General features: G+C 34.4%; 1 protein-coding gene across 1 annotated transcript; it reads right to left on the minus strand.

Annotated features, from left to right (window-relative positions):
• Positions 1–1,020: 1,020 nt before the first annotated feature.
• On the minus strand, positions 1,021–4,785 carry LOC111896328 (protein trichome birefringence-like 19). The gene is made up of 2 exons (XM_023892339.3): positions 4,087–4,785; positions 1,021–1,991 (listed from the first exon to the last, which is right to left on the minus strand). The coding sequence occupies exons 1-2, from the start codon at positions 4,615–4,617 to the stop codon at positions 1,179–1,181; spliced, it is 1,344 nt and encodes a 447-aa protein (XP_023748107.1). The 5' UTR covers positions 4,618–4,785; the 3' UTR covers positions 1,021–1,178.
• Positions 4,786–16,860: the final 12,075 nt, after the last annotated feature.

Raw genomic sequence — 16,860 nt, forward strand, 5'->3', positions numbered from 1 at the left:
TTAAATTAAAGAAGTAATCAATTATTTGATAAATGACTATTTTGATGAAAGAAATAAGATACACACAATCTAAAATTCATATGAAATGATTATTATGCTGCATGGAGTACAACTTACAAGAAGTTTTGATGGCGTCATTAATAATATTTGATATGAATGATATTTTTTTTGTTTAATTACTAATTCTCGTTTAGGCTATAAAATTTATAAATTTAGGGATGTTTGGCTTAGCTTTTTAAGGGACAAAAGTCCTTTTTGAAAAAGTTGCAAAAAGTCAGGTTTTCTTAACTTTTCTAAAAAGTTGATTTTTCTTCTATCAAAAATCTAAAAGTAGGTTTTAAAATTGTTTTGCCAAACATCTTTTGGCTTCTATCTTTTTCTAAAAGATCTTTTGGCTTCTCAAAAGCTAAGCCAAACACCCCCTTAGTTTGTTAGCTCAAAAGTTATGATAGTTAAAACTTTGTTAGTTACAAAACTAACTGCTCTTCCGTCCCAATATTATTGTCCACAGACAAAAAAACATACAGATTAAGGAAGCATTAATTACCATTAACTTTATACAATAAAATGACAATTTTGTCCTTATTTTGCATTTAATATTTCATTAAATGTTTAATTGGTTAAGTAATAATGAAGGGTATTTTGGTAAAACTACTATTTATATTTAGAAGTGGACTATTATTTTGGGACAAACCAAAAAGGAAAGATGGACTATAATATTGAGACGGAAGGAGTATTAGTTTATAAATTAACTCATAAAAAAATTATATTTGGTAAAACTAGTTAGTAAACTAGCTGTAAAATATAAAATATTATAGAAAAATATTTAGATGAAATATTTTTTAATTAATTAAATATATATTAGAATTTTTTTAAAAAATTAAAAAAATAATTTAAATAGATTTTTAAAAAATTAACTTACAAATTATTTTTTAATGTTTATAACAATTTAAAAAACTTAAAAAAATAAACTAACTTATCTACTAACTAACGTGCCAAAAGCAAATTTAACATCGTACATACAACTATAACGACTACAATATAAAATGTTTGATATCAATAACAGATTCTTTTAATAAGTTACAAGTGAAAAAGCTCTCGAAAAGCAACGAAAAGTAATCAAAATAAAAGCAAAATCTTATCTTTTCCTTTTTTTTTCTTTCTATATTTCAAATCAATTATACTTTGATGAGTTTAGAATAAAGCTTCCCTTCGGCTGATCTCCTACCCTCCATCTTCAACATATGAAGCAGAAAATCGCTCCACGTGTCAATGGGTCCAGGTAGACACCAATGCACACAATCATTATACAAAGCCACGTTCTCATTGGGCCAATGTCCAAATTTACTAGGGTGTCCATCGGGCCTTAACAACATGGGTTGTGTTATATCCAAAAGCCTAAGTTTAAGCCCATTATCCTTGGCCTTCTTTTCGGCCCATTTGAATTCTTCCATTTGGGATAAATACATTTCCAAATTTGAACCCTCCAACCTTATTTCATTGCTCTTAAATGGTTTTTTCCTAGGGCAATCTCCCCCTTTGTTCCAGTCCCCACCCTCGAAATGTGTCGGTGCAAAAGTGCGTAACATTGCTACGCCTTTGAAGTTTTTTCTACTCATAATTGCTTTGTACGCTGTACGAAATGCTCTATGATACCCAAATGTCATTGGATAGTCAGTGATATTGTCTTTCTGACAATATTTACAACCAATTATCTGGCCTTTCTCATAATAGAGCGAGGGTCGTGAGAACCAATGTCCTCCATTTATTATTAGGTAATTGAAATCGTCAATGTGATTGGTCCAAGCATTGTCAAATTCGTCTAGGTAGAGACTGAAGACGCCAGCTAGAGTTGGGTCATCAGTACTAGGCTCTTTGAACTTTACCAAAAATGGTGACCAATATGTGGCGAGGGTGAAGTTGTATGATTCATAGTACCAACGTTTGAAATTTTCGTCTTTTGTGGTAGAAACATCAATTGGATATTCAACCTAGCAATATAATTGAGAGACACAAAAATTATAAAAATTGAAAAAGGGTTGTCTATATGATAGTTAATACATGTAAAAACTACTAAAATATAAGATCTATAGTGACAAAACCAGCCACTAGATGATTTAACTCATCTAGTTTGAAAGTTTAGGATTAAGAAATTATATGAGCATTTTCATTTAAAAGATAGAAATCGAAGTTTATACTAATGGAATACAAGATATTGGACAGATGGACTGAAAAATAATCATTAAAAAGAGACAAAAAAACGTTTAAAAGAAAAAACGCAAGATAAAGGATTCTAATTATTACCTTTCAAGAATAAACATAAGAAACTAACAATTAGAAACATACCAGGTTCTATTAGTAATTTTAATATTAAACTAAGATATATGTGTCTATTCACTTAATATATCTGATTTAAAAATACAGACCGAAGGCTTATCAAAATTTTCAATAACCATAAATTGATCAATTGATAAAAGCATCACAAAGTAATTGAGCCAATCAAAATTTTCGAATGACATAAAATCTAGCTAAACAATGAAACATATGTAATATATTTGGTATGGGTATGATGATTTTGGTGGAAGAAGATAAGATAGATCCATTCATGTTGCCATCAAAATTCTGTCACCACGTAATATACTATATTTCTTTTAAAAAATAAAATAGTCAATTTAGGACATAAAAAAAATCAATTATTGATTATCTTTTTTTTTCTTCTTAAAAGGGAATCACCCCACTCATTTTTGACATTCTACACGTTTTAAATTCGAATTCCAAGTTAATATTTTTATTAAAGCACAAAAAAAGGAAAACAAAGGTTTTTTTTTTTTTTTTTTTTTTTTTTTTTTTTTTTTTTGTGACATTATAATTATAGATAAATTTATTTAGCGGTATATTGATCTATAAGGATCCCAAGATACAGTAAAAATTAGGTTAATGAAAATGGTGTCAGTAGATCAACGCTCAAAAATCAGCAAAATGAATTTAAGTGGGTACGAAATTTTAAATAATTTTATTAAAAGAATTCTTATTTTTTTTATTAATATAATATGTATATAAATATATCATACAACTATTTATACAATAAAAAATAATATAGAAAGTAATTACAGGTCAATTTAGTTCCTGATAAACTGCTGCTAAAACTTACCCTGGTTTAAATTCATTCTTCGAAGTCTCTAACCATCACAATATTAATATATTATTGCCACTTCTTTACTAAAGTCCTACATATGAACCTAATTAAGTAAATTTAATTATCAATTAATTTAATTATATAAATATTCCACATCAAAAATATTAGTCGGTCACCTACTGTATTCAAGTCAACAAAGCAATATAATACAAACTAAATTATATCTTAATTCTTTATATTTCCGTTATTCAAGGTTTCACATTTCCCAAAGTGTTTTAAGATTTTCTATTTTATATCTTTTAAGTTTATTAATATCAAGATTTTAAAGTATCATATACAATAAAAAAATGCTTTTCAATCGCGACTTATATAAATCTAATAATACCTTCAGAAAACGAAGTTATAACTTCCATATTTTACTTATTTATAACTAAAAATATATATTCTTTCATTATTAAAATCTACTTTAATTGAATACATAATTATAAAAAATTAAAAAATTAGATCTATTCTGTGTGAAAATGAGAGCTCAACAGTCAAAAGTTCTCGACTTTTCTTTCCAGGAGTTACGAATCTTGTGTCTTTTTTCTCTACACAATGTAAAAAGACAAATTTACCCTCACCTTCTACGCTCAAATGCAAACATGAGAGAAACACCAAGAACAGTAACGTGATCAAGACTCGATCCTTTTAAATTTTAACACAATAAATTAATTTCTGCAAATAAAATATTGATTTCTTCAAACCCCAGAAAATCAACAATTGTCATAAATACAAGATTGAACAACAACGACGTGATCAAGATTCAAGACTCAACCTTTTTGTTACCCAGAATTTTTTTTTTTCATAAACCCAGAACATAAGTTAAACAAAGAATATAAAATTATAAATTTGTTTAGAAATTTAATGAAGAACGATGAAAGGATACGATTATGTAAAGATGAACATACCCTAGACAACATGCAAATCAAAGATTGCATTTGATTCCTGCCAACAGAATCACCCACAAACGCCAAAGCTTTATCTCTCACGATTTCCAAGAACTGATAAGGATTAAAAACGGGAAGATCACATTCATCTGGTTTCCATTTCCACTTCATGTAATCTGAATCGGGTCGCCCATATTTCTGGCAGTTTTGGTGTTCATGGATTGCCCAACACGTGGTGTTATGGTAGTAAGGAGCATTAGGGTTTGGTACCCACTCGCCGGAAAACACGTCGCATTTGTGGTGGTTATCGTCGATGGTGATGAGTTGGTCATGGGGGTGGTTCGCCGGAGAGATTGTGTCCGGTGAGGTGGAGGAGGGATGGTTGGAGGAGGATAGATATGGGAATTTGTTGAAAGGGAAATAGAGAGGGATTACAGTGAGGATGATTAGGGTTAGGGTAATGAGCAAGAGTGTTTTGGAGGTGCTTCGATGGGTTGTACCTTGAGTGTTCTTGCCATGAGGGTTCCCAAACCCAAGCCCAGTCTGTTTCATGAGAGAGAGAGAGAGAAGAGAGAGAGAGAGAGAGAGAGAGAGAGAGAGTCAAAAGATGTAACTTGTAAGGTGGTGATCCATCTTTTAATAACCGTTTTTTCAACATTATGTTTTCCGGTTATTTTTATTGAGAAAAAAAAATTAAAAAAAAGAATAAAAAAAAGAAAAAAAATAAATGACAAATCGTGATATACAACATTAATATAAAAAAAATTGAATTGAGAGGGTAATTATGCTTGAAAATCGTTCAAAAAACATTATGTTTGATAAATAAGTTTTTTATAGAAAAAACACCTAACCAACTACATATTTTGTTCAAATGTCATCTTATAAAACCAACATAGGTGAGGGACAAGATATTACTAGTAAAAATTAATTAAGGAAAAAAGAAGAAAAATGACTAAGGATGTTAACACTTAACAATGTTTTAAAATCATTCAAAAAATATCATTCAAGTTTTGAGTACTGTCCAATTAACGTCTTTAAACAAAAAACACAACGAAACTATATTTTGTTTAGATATTTAACCATTCATAATTGGCTCCTTATTTATTGGTAGCACTTCATTATAATTTGTGACATGAGAGTCCCCAATAGTTTGTTGGTGTTTTTTTTATATAAAGACTTACTTAAATGGTGTTTTTTGAAAATACAAAAATTTAGATAATGTATTTTGAATGATTTTAAAACATAGTTACCGGTATGAATAATTTTCTCTTGTTTTTTCCCCTTAATTAATTTTTACTGGTAATATGTTGCCCTTCACTTATAAATGTCAGTTACAATAAGGTGACATTTGAACAGAATGTGCAGTTTGTTGGTGTTTTTTTATACAAAGAATTTATTTAGATGATGTTATTTGAAAATACCAAACTTAAATTTTTGAATGATTTTGAAACATAGTTATCTTAATAAGTCATTTTTCTAAAAAAAATATTAAATAAAAAATAAATAAAAATAAAACAGTCAATTTATTCAAAACGGTCCATGGACCAAAATCATTAATAAAGCTTATTATAGAACCCAAAACTAAAATTAAAGTATCTTTTCGAGACACAATCCATAAAAAATTGCATACATTAGGGACCGAATTTATAATTTAATCCACTTTTAATTACCAAACTATTTTATTCTAAACGAACATATAGATTTACTTATGAGGGATGCTTTCTGTAAACGACAAAATTGTAAAATGTGTTTGTTAGTAAATATTGTTATCTTTGTTCACAACGTTTTGGATTAATACCTATGGTCCAAAAAAACATTTAAAATATTTTACGGTTTTTTGTACATAAATTTTTTAAAATACTTAAAATAACATATTTGCCTTTATCATTTTCTTTTACTATTTTTCTAATTAAAAATTAAACAAAAAAAAAAAAAATGCAAACCCACCCTACAAATACCATTTCTCTATCTTCATTTGAGAGATAACCACTACCATGCTAAATCTACAAATCCTGACAAGTTTGCAAATCATTGGTGCCATCCTTTTTGTTCCTCGTAGACCACCACCGTCAGTGCCTCCCTTATCGTTCGTCAGATAATCTGATCGATTAAGGTTTTCAGAGTTGTTGTTCATATCAAAAAATACATGGCAAATGTGGTTTCCAGACTTGAGAGATGAGTAGGACGCAGTGAGAAAGGAGCAATTGTTGTACCACCACATCTCCCGCGAATCCTAACCCTAAGCCTAAAACCAACACCACTGTATGAACAACCTAACCCTGACATTGTAGAACCTGAACCCCAATGCTGTCAAACATGTACTCTAGACAAATGATTGGCAAACTAGGAAAACCCTAAATGACCGATCTTTATGGCAAGATTTATCGATCTCAAGGTGACAAAGACGCTAGGGTTAGGTTTTTGCTACCGAAGAAGATGAAGGGTGTCATCAAGACTCCAGATCAAAAAACTATGAACATCCATCCTCTTCTCCATCAATTTTGTTTTCAGAAACGATAATCGATTTGGTTTTCATTTTCATTTTCTGGAGGTTTTTAGATCCGGAAAATCGAGTTTTCTGAGTTTTTGTTTGCATATCTCAAAAACCCAAAGATTTTGATTACATTTTCGTTTGTATGTCTAGAAAAATCAATCTTGTTAGTTCATGATTCTGGGGTTTACAAGTTTGTAGATCTAGAAAAATGTGTTCTTGTTCTTGAGATCTTGAAATATCTCGTTCTCGAGTGTTCTCGTTCCAGTTTGAGTGTTTTAAAAAAAATCGAGTTTTCAAAAAAAAAAATCGAGAGTTCATGTTTGAGCTTGCAAATATAAAAAAAATCGAGTGTTCATGTTTGGCATAAATAATGGATTCATTTGTCAAAAAAAAAAATGGAATACTAATCATTTTATCTAACTCAAACCTTTGTGTTAGGTCCGTTTGAGGCAAGATCAAAATGGTGTCATGTGGTATTGTCAAGAATCCTCTCTAGGAGGCATACATACTGATCACCTTTAAGATATTTACAACATATGCATAAAGATTTAAAACTTAACATTCATCTTGATCTATCTCCATAGATTTTACATTTTAAGTATGTATTTTGTCTTTTCTAAGTCTTTCATTTTAGAAATACTTTTCGAGTCAAGGCAAAAATGTCTTGCACAGTCGGAATGTAATTTACCATGATTAAGTATGCCTTATACATACATGATTAGGAATGTCACTATGCTCCCACTATGTGACAACTGAAGAAAACATGTCACCGATCGTCGTTAGGAATTAGCTTAGATAAATTAATGTAATCGGTTAGCAATGTAATACTGCATTATATTGATAAATATATTAAAATACGCCCTTATATATATATATATATATATATATATATATATATATATAATGTGACGAATAGGCTAAAAAATAGGTGCACAAAAATTCGTGTCATCTTATGGACTCGTTAACATATTCGGGAAGTATACGTCGGCGTGATTCCAAAAATATGAACTTCGTAAAAATCTGACTTTGTATGAAAAGTTTATGGTTTCTTCTAGAAATAAAAATCAATTCATAAACCCTGGAGTGATTGTCGAAATTTAGAGGCTAATGAACCCTATTTATAGCTGATAGATAAACCCTAGATAACCCTTACTTTATTAAAATAATAATATCTCAAATCAGGTAATTATCTGGTTTCCAAATTATCTCAAGGGGTATTCTAGAACCTACAATCACCCTAAAACCGTCCACCTCTATGAGGAAGGTTCTAGAACTCTTTTGTTCAACTATTGAACAATTATAGCTTAGGTTATTGCACTATTAATTAATCCAGTTAATCCCAAAATTACTATTTAATTTCTGATTAATTCTTAATTAAATAATACTATTTCTAATTAATATATTATTTTCGTAATATATTAACAAACCATTCATTATAGTTTATTAATCATATAACAAATCAATAAATCAGTCTCCCTCTCTCTCTCTAAAAGTCATCATATTCAATTAGTATGTTTAAGGGCAAACCAAAAGGACTTTGTTAATAATTCAAGTATATACCAATTTAGTTATTGGCTTAGACACCTAATCCAACAAGCTTCTACTTGGATAAGTCTATAACTACAACTGCAAGTATAACTTCTAAATTATCAGCAAATGGTGCTTCCCATAACAACTCCAGTCTCTAATCTGACCAGACATTAGTCTTAAGATAAGTGATGAAATACTCATTCTTTCTTCAAGATATCGTATGGACACGATACATGGATTAAAATCAATCTCATTGTCCAAAAATTCTGTTTCCCGATTTCCTGATTTATGACGACTGGATTTTGACTACTAACTGAAACCATCAGTTCAGTATGGGCTCGGCCAAACACTTTAGATGTCGACAACAAATCATCGAGGGGCCCAAATATATCTCTTTTCCTGTTAGGGCAAAGGAACGAATAAATTTTGACTCATATGCTTGTATCTTTTACTCATCAAATCATAAATGACACTACGTTTTATACCATCAAGTTACTGATACATTTACGTAACACCAATGCACAACCGACTTATAAATTACAACTCATATATCTCCATTTCAAGAATATAAGATATTATCGTCTCATAATTAGTCGTGATAAAATCCATGACGTAATTCTTTGAGCGTGGGTTTATCCAATACTCAAAATCTCCATTTTCTAAGTACTCATGAAGAATGTAGCAACCATTGCAAATTCTAATGTAACACCCATAAAAATCATGCCAAATTAAAATTTTTTTAAAACATTTCAAAACACATGATTATTACAAAACTTGTTTTCAAAATAGTATATTGTTAGAGTATCCCAGAATCAAATCATAAAATCATAAAATGTGAGGAGCGGTACGATCACACCTTCGCCTTCCCGCGATCATCAGAAGTACCTAAAACAATAATCGATAAATGTAAGCTCAAAAGCTTAGTGAGTTACCCCAAAATACCAATGCTATACAGATATAACTATATCATATAAACATACAAGCAAACAGATACAACATACATAATGAGCCATCAGTCTAACGGGACCGACTCCCGGTCCTCAGTCTATCTGGTCCGCACTCCGAGCCCTAGGCACGTCTGGACCGCCCTCCTCGGGGCCTTAAGCCTATCCGAACCGCTCACTGGGCCTTCGGCCTGACTAGATTTGCCTGGCCTGGGCTTGCAGTCTACCCTGTCCGCCCAGGGTGTCTTGGCCTACTGCACACAACAGGACCTGCCTCAACCCTTTCCCCAAAACAATAAACATGTGCACATATATATCATACGCTAGCATGCAATAACAGACAGTCATGCATTTCTAACCGATCTCTAACATAGCAACCGTCCTACAACCTGGATATCAATCTAACAGACTACTAGCATAGCAACCATCCTAAACCAGGATGTAATCTAACATAGCAACCATACTAAAACCAGGATGAAATCTAACATAGCAACCATCCTAAACCAGGATGTAAATCATAAAGGGCCGGCCTTGGTGCCGTAGACCCTGTTGGTATAGTGAGGAGAACTCACCTCATAATGTCGCATTGAAGTGATAGGCTCAAACTCTCGAATCACCAACACGAACTCCACCACCTATAGTCACCATAAAATCCTTTTCCATAAATTTCCAAATTACCAAAATACCCCAGAGGTCAACTGGTCAACCCTTGGTCAAAGTCAAAGTCAACAGTCCATGTTGACCCGACTCGTCGAGTGCAGTTTACCGACTTGTCGAGTCCTTCCTGAACTCGAGAAGTCGTGAAATCCTTGGTTGACTCGTCGATTTTCCCTATAACTCGTCGAGTTCATGCAAGTCCAAAGGTTGGGAAAACCCTAGCCGAATCGCCGAGTCATTCGACTGACTCGCCGAGCCCAAGGCAATCTTCATCGGACTCGCCGAGTTGTTCATCAACTCATCGAGTTCATGACCATCTTCATATGACTCACCGAGTCGAACTTGCGACTTGCCGAGTCCCTTCAATCCTTCATCCATACAGATGCTTTTTAAGCCATGCTAAGGCTCCATATTGTAGATCCAACTTCCCAAGGCATTTTTATTACGTAAAGTTGAAAACTTTACGTGCATGCAAGGCGATAATGACCCAAAACAAGCTAAAGAAGAGGTTCTAGGCAAAAGAGCTTCATCAACATGCTAAAGACTGATACTTGATGATGATAAAGGCCAAGATGAGCCTAGATCTGAAGTTGTAACTTCAGGTCTTGGTTCATCACTCGAAATGCAACACCAAATGCCGAAAATGGTCCCAAAACTCAATATAGAAAGGGGGTTTAACTAGAAGAAGCTCAAGGTGATGACTTGATACCTCCAAATGATGATAAACTGAGGTAGACTTCAGATACCCAACTATTCCTTGTTCAAAGCTTCTTGGTCTTCAAACCTTTCCTCACCAAAATCCCTCTTCCAAGCTAAGAAGCATACCAAAATAGAGAACGACACGAATTAGGGTTTTTTAATTTGAGGGGAGCAGTAAGAGAGGCTAAGGGGGGATAAGTGATCCTTAAATAAGGTGCAAAACCCCAAAATTTAGGGTTTCGTCTGCCAGCTCCTACTCGTCGAGTCCCTTATTGGACTCGGCGAGTAGGTCACTAAAACACGCGGACCAACCCTTTGCTACTCGACGAGTAGGGCAACCAACTCGTCGAGTAGACCTTGAAAACAAGAAAATTCTTATATTAATTCAATACTTGAGAATCGGGGAGTTACATCTAATCTCCATATACAATCTACAATTCAATTCATGGCAGTCTTAATTCACTAATTACTTCCAAAAGTATGAGAGAATGTGGAATTTCGAATAATCAAATCATTCAGAAAGGAAAACATGCAAAGTGAAACACAATAATAAATTAATTAACTATAGTCACTGATGTGTGTGAACTCAACTAGTTTTAGACCTACTTTTAATTATAAGATAAACACACAAAGGCAGTGGACTTATCAATTGTGATATAGCTAAATAAGTAGGGTATCGAACACAGGGAACGGTAAATTAAAAATAAAAACTAATTCTATCTAAATTAATTATTAAGTAGGGGTTTTCTCTAGTTTTACAAGACTAGAAACTTATTAACTATCACTTAAATTAAAAACTAGAAAAGCAAAGAATTAACTAGATTCAATAATGAGAAGGACTTCTGTTTAGTTCAACTCAATTGATCCTATGGTTGATGTTATGGTAATTGTGCAATGGATTAACTCTTTTGCTGGCTACCGACTCAAATGATTAGCTTCGCGTTCACTACACTAACCCTTAGTGAACAAACTATCTCAAACAGTGATCAGTTGTCTAATTTAATTAAATTCACTAGATTAATTATTCGGGTTAATTTAGACTTGCAATAGTTAACTAATTTGGTCCTTTAGTTAACTTCTTGTTGATGGTCATCACACAAGCTCACACATGAATTTACCTAATTTTCTTATTAATTCTAGTTTCATGTTCATTAATCATAGACATATGATAAAGTAGTCACGTAAACATATGATGTTGATAATCAAAAGATGTTCATACTATTTAATTACCTTCCTATTAACAGAAAATTAATTATCATTCACACACAAGGTTCTTTAGCAAGCTAAAACTAACAAAAATCACCAACATTGAATTAATCCTACCAAATATCAAACCATAGTCTCAATTTTGTATCCCCAAACAGAAGTTTAAGAGTTTTAGCTCATGATTGAGGTAAATAATAGCAAATAAACGAATTTTAATTGCCTAACCATAATGGAAAACAAAAGATTAAGTAGAATGATGAAATTTGCCTCAAATCTCCTTCGGAATTGGATTCTAGGTTGTATCTTCGTTCTTTAGGGTTCTTCTGGCTCTTCAATCGCAGCTATCCTCTCCAGAAGGGTTCCAACCTCTTTTTTTTTTCGATCTGAGAAGTTATCTTTATATATGCGAAACGACTCGTCGAGTCTATTGCCGACTCGCCGAGTCCATCTCTTAATCCCCGTATGCGATAAGTCTCTGAGTCTTTATCTTCTCGAATATTTGATCGGACTCGCCGAGTAGACGACCCTACTCGCCGAGTAGGTGTTGTTTTTGGTGGTTTTCTTCTTTGTTCAAATCCCGAGCTCTCATCCGCTTCTCCTGCTTCCTTTTGCTTCCAAGCTTCACTTTTGGACTGAAAACACAATTCAAACACTTTTAAGTACCTTTTGTCCATGATATGCGATAATTTAGCTAATAAATGATAAAAAATCTATACTTAATATGAGCTAAAAATGAAAATATCAAAATACCCCACACTTGACTTTTGCTTGCCCCCAAGCAAAACTGAATTTTAGCACATTAGAATCACATGCGACAATTCCAATCTAACCCAACCATTATGCCAAGACCGCAACGCATACATTTGTTTCTAAAATTTTCCTAACCCCCATACTCCAAATACTCACAATCCTTATAAACATTCGCCCACTTATCCCAAACAATGCTCATTTTATGCATCCCTCCGAATCCATCCGCAGAAAAACTCCTATCCTCAAGGTATTTTTAGTTGAGAAACCCAAGCATATATAATCTAGAATTACAATTTATGATACCACTATGGAGTTCTTTTGAATTCTTCACTTCCTTGATAATTTGATCTTTGATTTCTTTGAATTCACCACCTTTGTTGTTTGATTTTTGGTATCTTCAAGTTTTTACATTTCTTGGAATTTTGATCTTTTGATCTTCACTTTAATTGCTCCAAAATTCTTCAACTTTTCTTGCAATTCTCTCTTTTTTTTTACATGTACCTCACTTTTTTCACTCAAAACCCTACATGCTTAAGCGAAGGCGCTCAACCTCAACCTTTATTGGCTAAAGATAATAATTTTCCTGGATAAATTTCTGGTACACGATGCTAAACATATTGCATCCTTCGGGCTAAGCAAGGTCGTGTTTTTGTCCCATGATTTCACTAGAATAAGGAACCCACAAATGCACTACAACGTATATAGGCTCAACTAAACATTTGGGTCTTCATGCAATTATCAACATAACTCTAACATGGAATCCTAATTGCTATTTACCAATTTTTTTTAAATTAGACCTAAATTAGGATATTAAGATTCTATATTTACTAAAATGACATCAACCCCTACCCCACACTTAATTTATGCAATGTCCCCATTGCATATTATGCATGAAAAATAAAAAACATGAAATATAGAGAGAATTAGAACAAACTCCCCTGGGGTAGCAGTTGCTAGGTCAACATCTTCATTCTTCAACTCCATCTTCAAATGACTTTAGACATGGAAAAAAAAACTCATCCACATCTTGGGCATCAAATCACATGTGGGCAGCTCCAAAAATGCAGGAAAAATAGTGTAAGGTCTTCAAGAATCGATAGGGAAGAATAAATGGTCAAGTGGTATATTCAACACCATCGAATCAACAGTCTTGTTGGTATAAAATTGAGTGACTTGTCGAGTCATATAAGCGACTCGTCGAGTATAGTCGCGGACAGCTTCGAAAGTGTGAAAATACAAGGCGACTCGGCGAGTCAGTTAAGTGCACTCGGCGAGTAGACCGCAGGGTGAAAAAAAAATTTACATTCTTCATTTGTTCCAGCTTTTGCTAAATCTTCAAAACTCCTCATAACTTCTAGATTCATTCACTCATGTCCCTTAGGACCAGACTCGACACCTTAACTCTAAACTCCACCCTTTCTTGACTCTTTTCCACTCTTTATATTTTTCTTTCTCTCTCAAACTCTAGACCCTTTATGCAAGTATTCCTAATCCAAAATCTGAAAGTCATCAAGGCAAATTAAACATCAAGCATAAAAATAAAAGTCTTAACTAAAAATTCAAATACACCAAACAAAACAAAATAAAATAAATTGTTCAACAAAGCATAAAAAAAACTAATCCTCCTCCTCATCATCGTCTCCATGTGCAGCTCCACTTCCACTAGCTCCACTCCTCCTTGCATTAAACACCTCATCCCAAGACGGAATGTATGGGAAGTTACCCCCATCAATATGCGGAATATGGAAGTGGTCAAAAAGTCGAATGTTGGACTCGTTGCTAAAATTGAGACTCCTTGCCATTTGATCTTGCATTCTCCGCATCTCAACATTATACCAATCCATCGGTACTTCATCATTATCCACCAGAATTACCGGCGGTTCCTCCTCCATGTCTCGCTCTCGCCTTGACCTAACCCTCCTTCCCGGCGCCTCAGGACCAACCACCGGATCATCATGCAGGATAACATAATGACCACCGCCATAATCCTCAATAATTCTCGCCCTTCGAAAAAGAATGGAATTAAATGGAGGGGTAGGAATCATCGTCATCAAATTCCATGCACCACGGGTCATCAACCCAAATGAGTTGGCTAGCCGGGTGACGAACATGCCACCATTAATTTTGGAGGTTTTGAGATCCTTGACTGCACCCTCCGACAAATAAGAAGCCAGACACCACAGAATGTTGCAAAAGGTGTTGGGTGTGATAATGCTCCAAAGATAAAAGACATCAAGGTTGGACACCTTGTCATCATCCTTCCGTTGATTGATGGTGGTGGAAATAAGGCGGTGAATGAGACGGTGCGTGGGTGACCTAATACTTCCTTCTTGCGCCGACTTCGGAATGTATAACTTGTTGGTGATTGTGTTCCACCAACCCGTACTCATAACACATCGGGGAACACCTTATGAGAGTGTTCCAAAAAGGCGCGAAAAATAACAGTCGAGACCAATGGTCGGTCGTAAATCCCCAACCGACAGGCAAGATGAATAACAGAGCATTGATGGAACTCGCCCCCAAGGCAAAAACTGAAACTCGCCGGGTGATAGCAATCGTCTCCTCCACGAAAAGATACCGTGGAGAAAAATTCCCAGCAAAGTTCCCGGTACACCGGTTCTTGAATTCTAAAGACCCGGCTCCATCCATCACAAATCATTGTCTCCCCCTCGTATGTAAATTCCTTCAAAAGATAAGGTGATAAATCCTCCTCATACCGAACAATTTGCAACCAATCCCAATCAACCCTGTTGGGTACATAAATCTCCTTCTTTTTGACCTCAGCCAACTTCTTCTTCCATCTTGTCATTTTTGAAGCCGATTCAATTTGAGGAAAATTTAACCACGAAAAATCTCCTTGGTGTCCACTTGAGCTTTGACCTCTGCGAAACATTGTCCCTGTAAAACAAAGAAAACACATCCCAGAAAACATAGAAAACATCAAAACAGATTACAGCTGGGTCCCCGACTGGACTCGCCGAGTCCATGAACGACTCGGCGAGTCGTATGAACTGCACGAGTCAGTCGACGAGTCGTTTGAAATTTGACCATGAAAACTCAAAATTTCTTCAAGGGTTTTGTCCAGGGACGTTCCTAAGATGTATTAGGGCAATAATAATCATCCAAAACAACATAATTGATGTAAAATCAAAACCCTAAAAATTCACTAAACTTCAAAATCGGGTATTCTATGAAATTGACATCCTAGATCATCTAAAAATCATGGCTTTAATAGAATTAAGGAAGAAATTAAGTACCTTTGGTGATAAAATTCGAAAATCTTGAAGAAAAGGTGAAAACTTTGATGAATTCTTGAGAGAGAACACAAATGGGGGCGCATGGCGAGTGATGGGGGAACTGATTTCATTAGGGTTAAAAAAAACTAGTTTTACCGGTTGTAAAAAAAAATTCATTTATTATTTTTTCTGTAAATAAAACCGACTCGTCGAGTCAGGGCCAGACTCGACGAGTCTGGTCGCGAATTTATACTTATCTGGAATCTGAACAGACTCGTCGAGTCAGGGTCAGACTCGGTGAGTCACTTGCAAACAATTCAGAAAATCATATCATTTTGTCATTAAAAACTCATTCCACCCCACACTTAATCCGGACGCACTCTCAAGCAGTCATGTCTGATGATTTGGAAGATGAATAAAATCCTAAAAACGAAAATCAAACTTAAAACGAAAAAGAATGAAAGAAAGCAAACTCTAAAAAAAACGGGTTGCCTCCCGCCAAGCGCTTCTTTTTAAGGAGTCGTTAGCTAGACTCCTTCCCATCTACGTTTCTTCATTTTCCTGCGTCGGGAATGCACACCTAATCTTTTGTGGTTTGTACTTCGTCTTGTAAGCGTGTATCTTCTTCTTATAAGCCCGTCTCAAGTCTTCTTTCTTTTTATTCATAGCATCATCTTCAGCTACATGGCCTTCCCTTCTACTCACCTTCTTCTTCTTTACCCCATTCTCTCCCACCCTCTTTTGCACTTCCTTTTCCTTAAATCGAATTACTTCATGATTAGTGACAACTCGGGCTCGAGGCTTGGTAATGAGTGGGCGATCATCATCATCTCTCCTAACCCTTAAGTTTTCCTCTTCTTCATTGCTTTCCTCCTCTTCAAGTGGATTATCCTCATCATTTTGCATTATTGTATCAAGGCATGCTACATAAACGTGTTGAAAATCACCATCCATTCCTCCTCTTGCTTCCTGATCTTCTAAAGAATTAGGGAAAATCTTCTTGTCCAGAACATGCAGAGAGCTGGTAACAAGCAGATCTAAATTGTACAAGATGCTGCGATTTTCGATTGGACTCGTCGAGTCAGGGGAAGTGGCTCGGCGAGTCGGATCGTATTCCTCACTTTCCACTGTGTTTTCCGAATCGGTTCCTTTCATCATCTTCTCTATCTCCTCCAAGTCTTTGTCAACATCTTCATTACCTCCAGAGGATATCAAAAACTTGCTTGGATCTTCTTCTTGCAAAAGTGCAAGTTCTTTTTGAAGTATTTCATCATCCAAA

This window comes from Lactuca sativa, chromosome 3, assembly GCF_002870075.4.
Source record: "Lactuca sativa cultivar Salinas chromosome 3, Lsat_Salinas_v11, whole genome shotgun sequence".
Classification (NCBI taxonomy): Eukaryota; Viridiplantae; Streptophyta; class Magnoliopsida; order Asterales; family Asteraceae; genus Lactuca; species Lactuca sativa.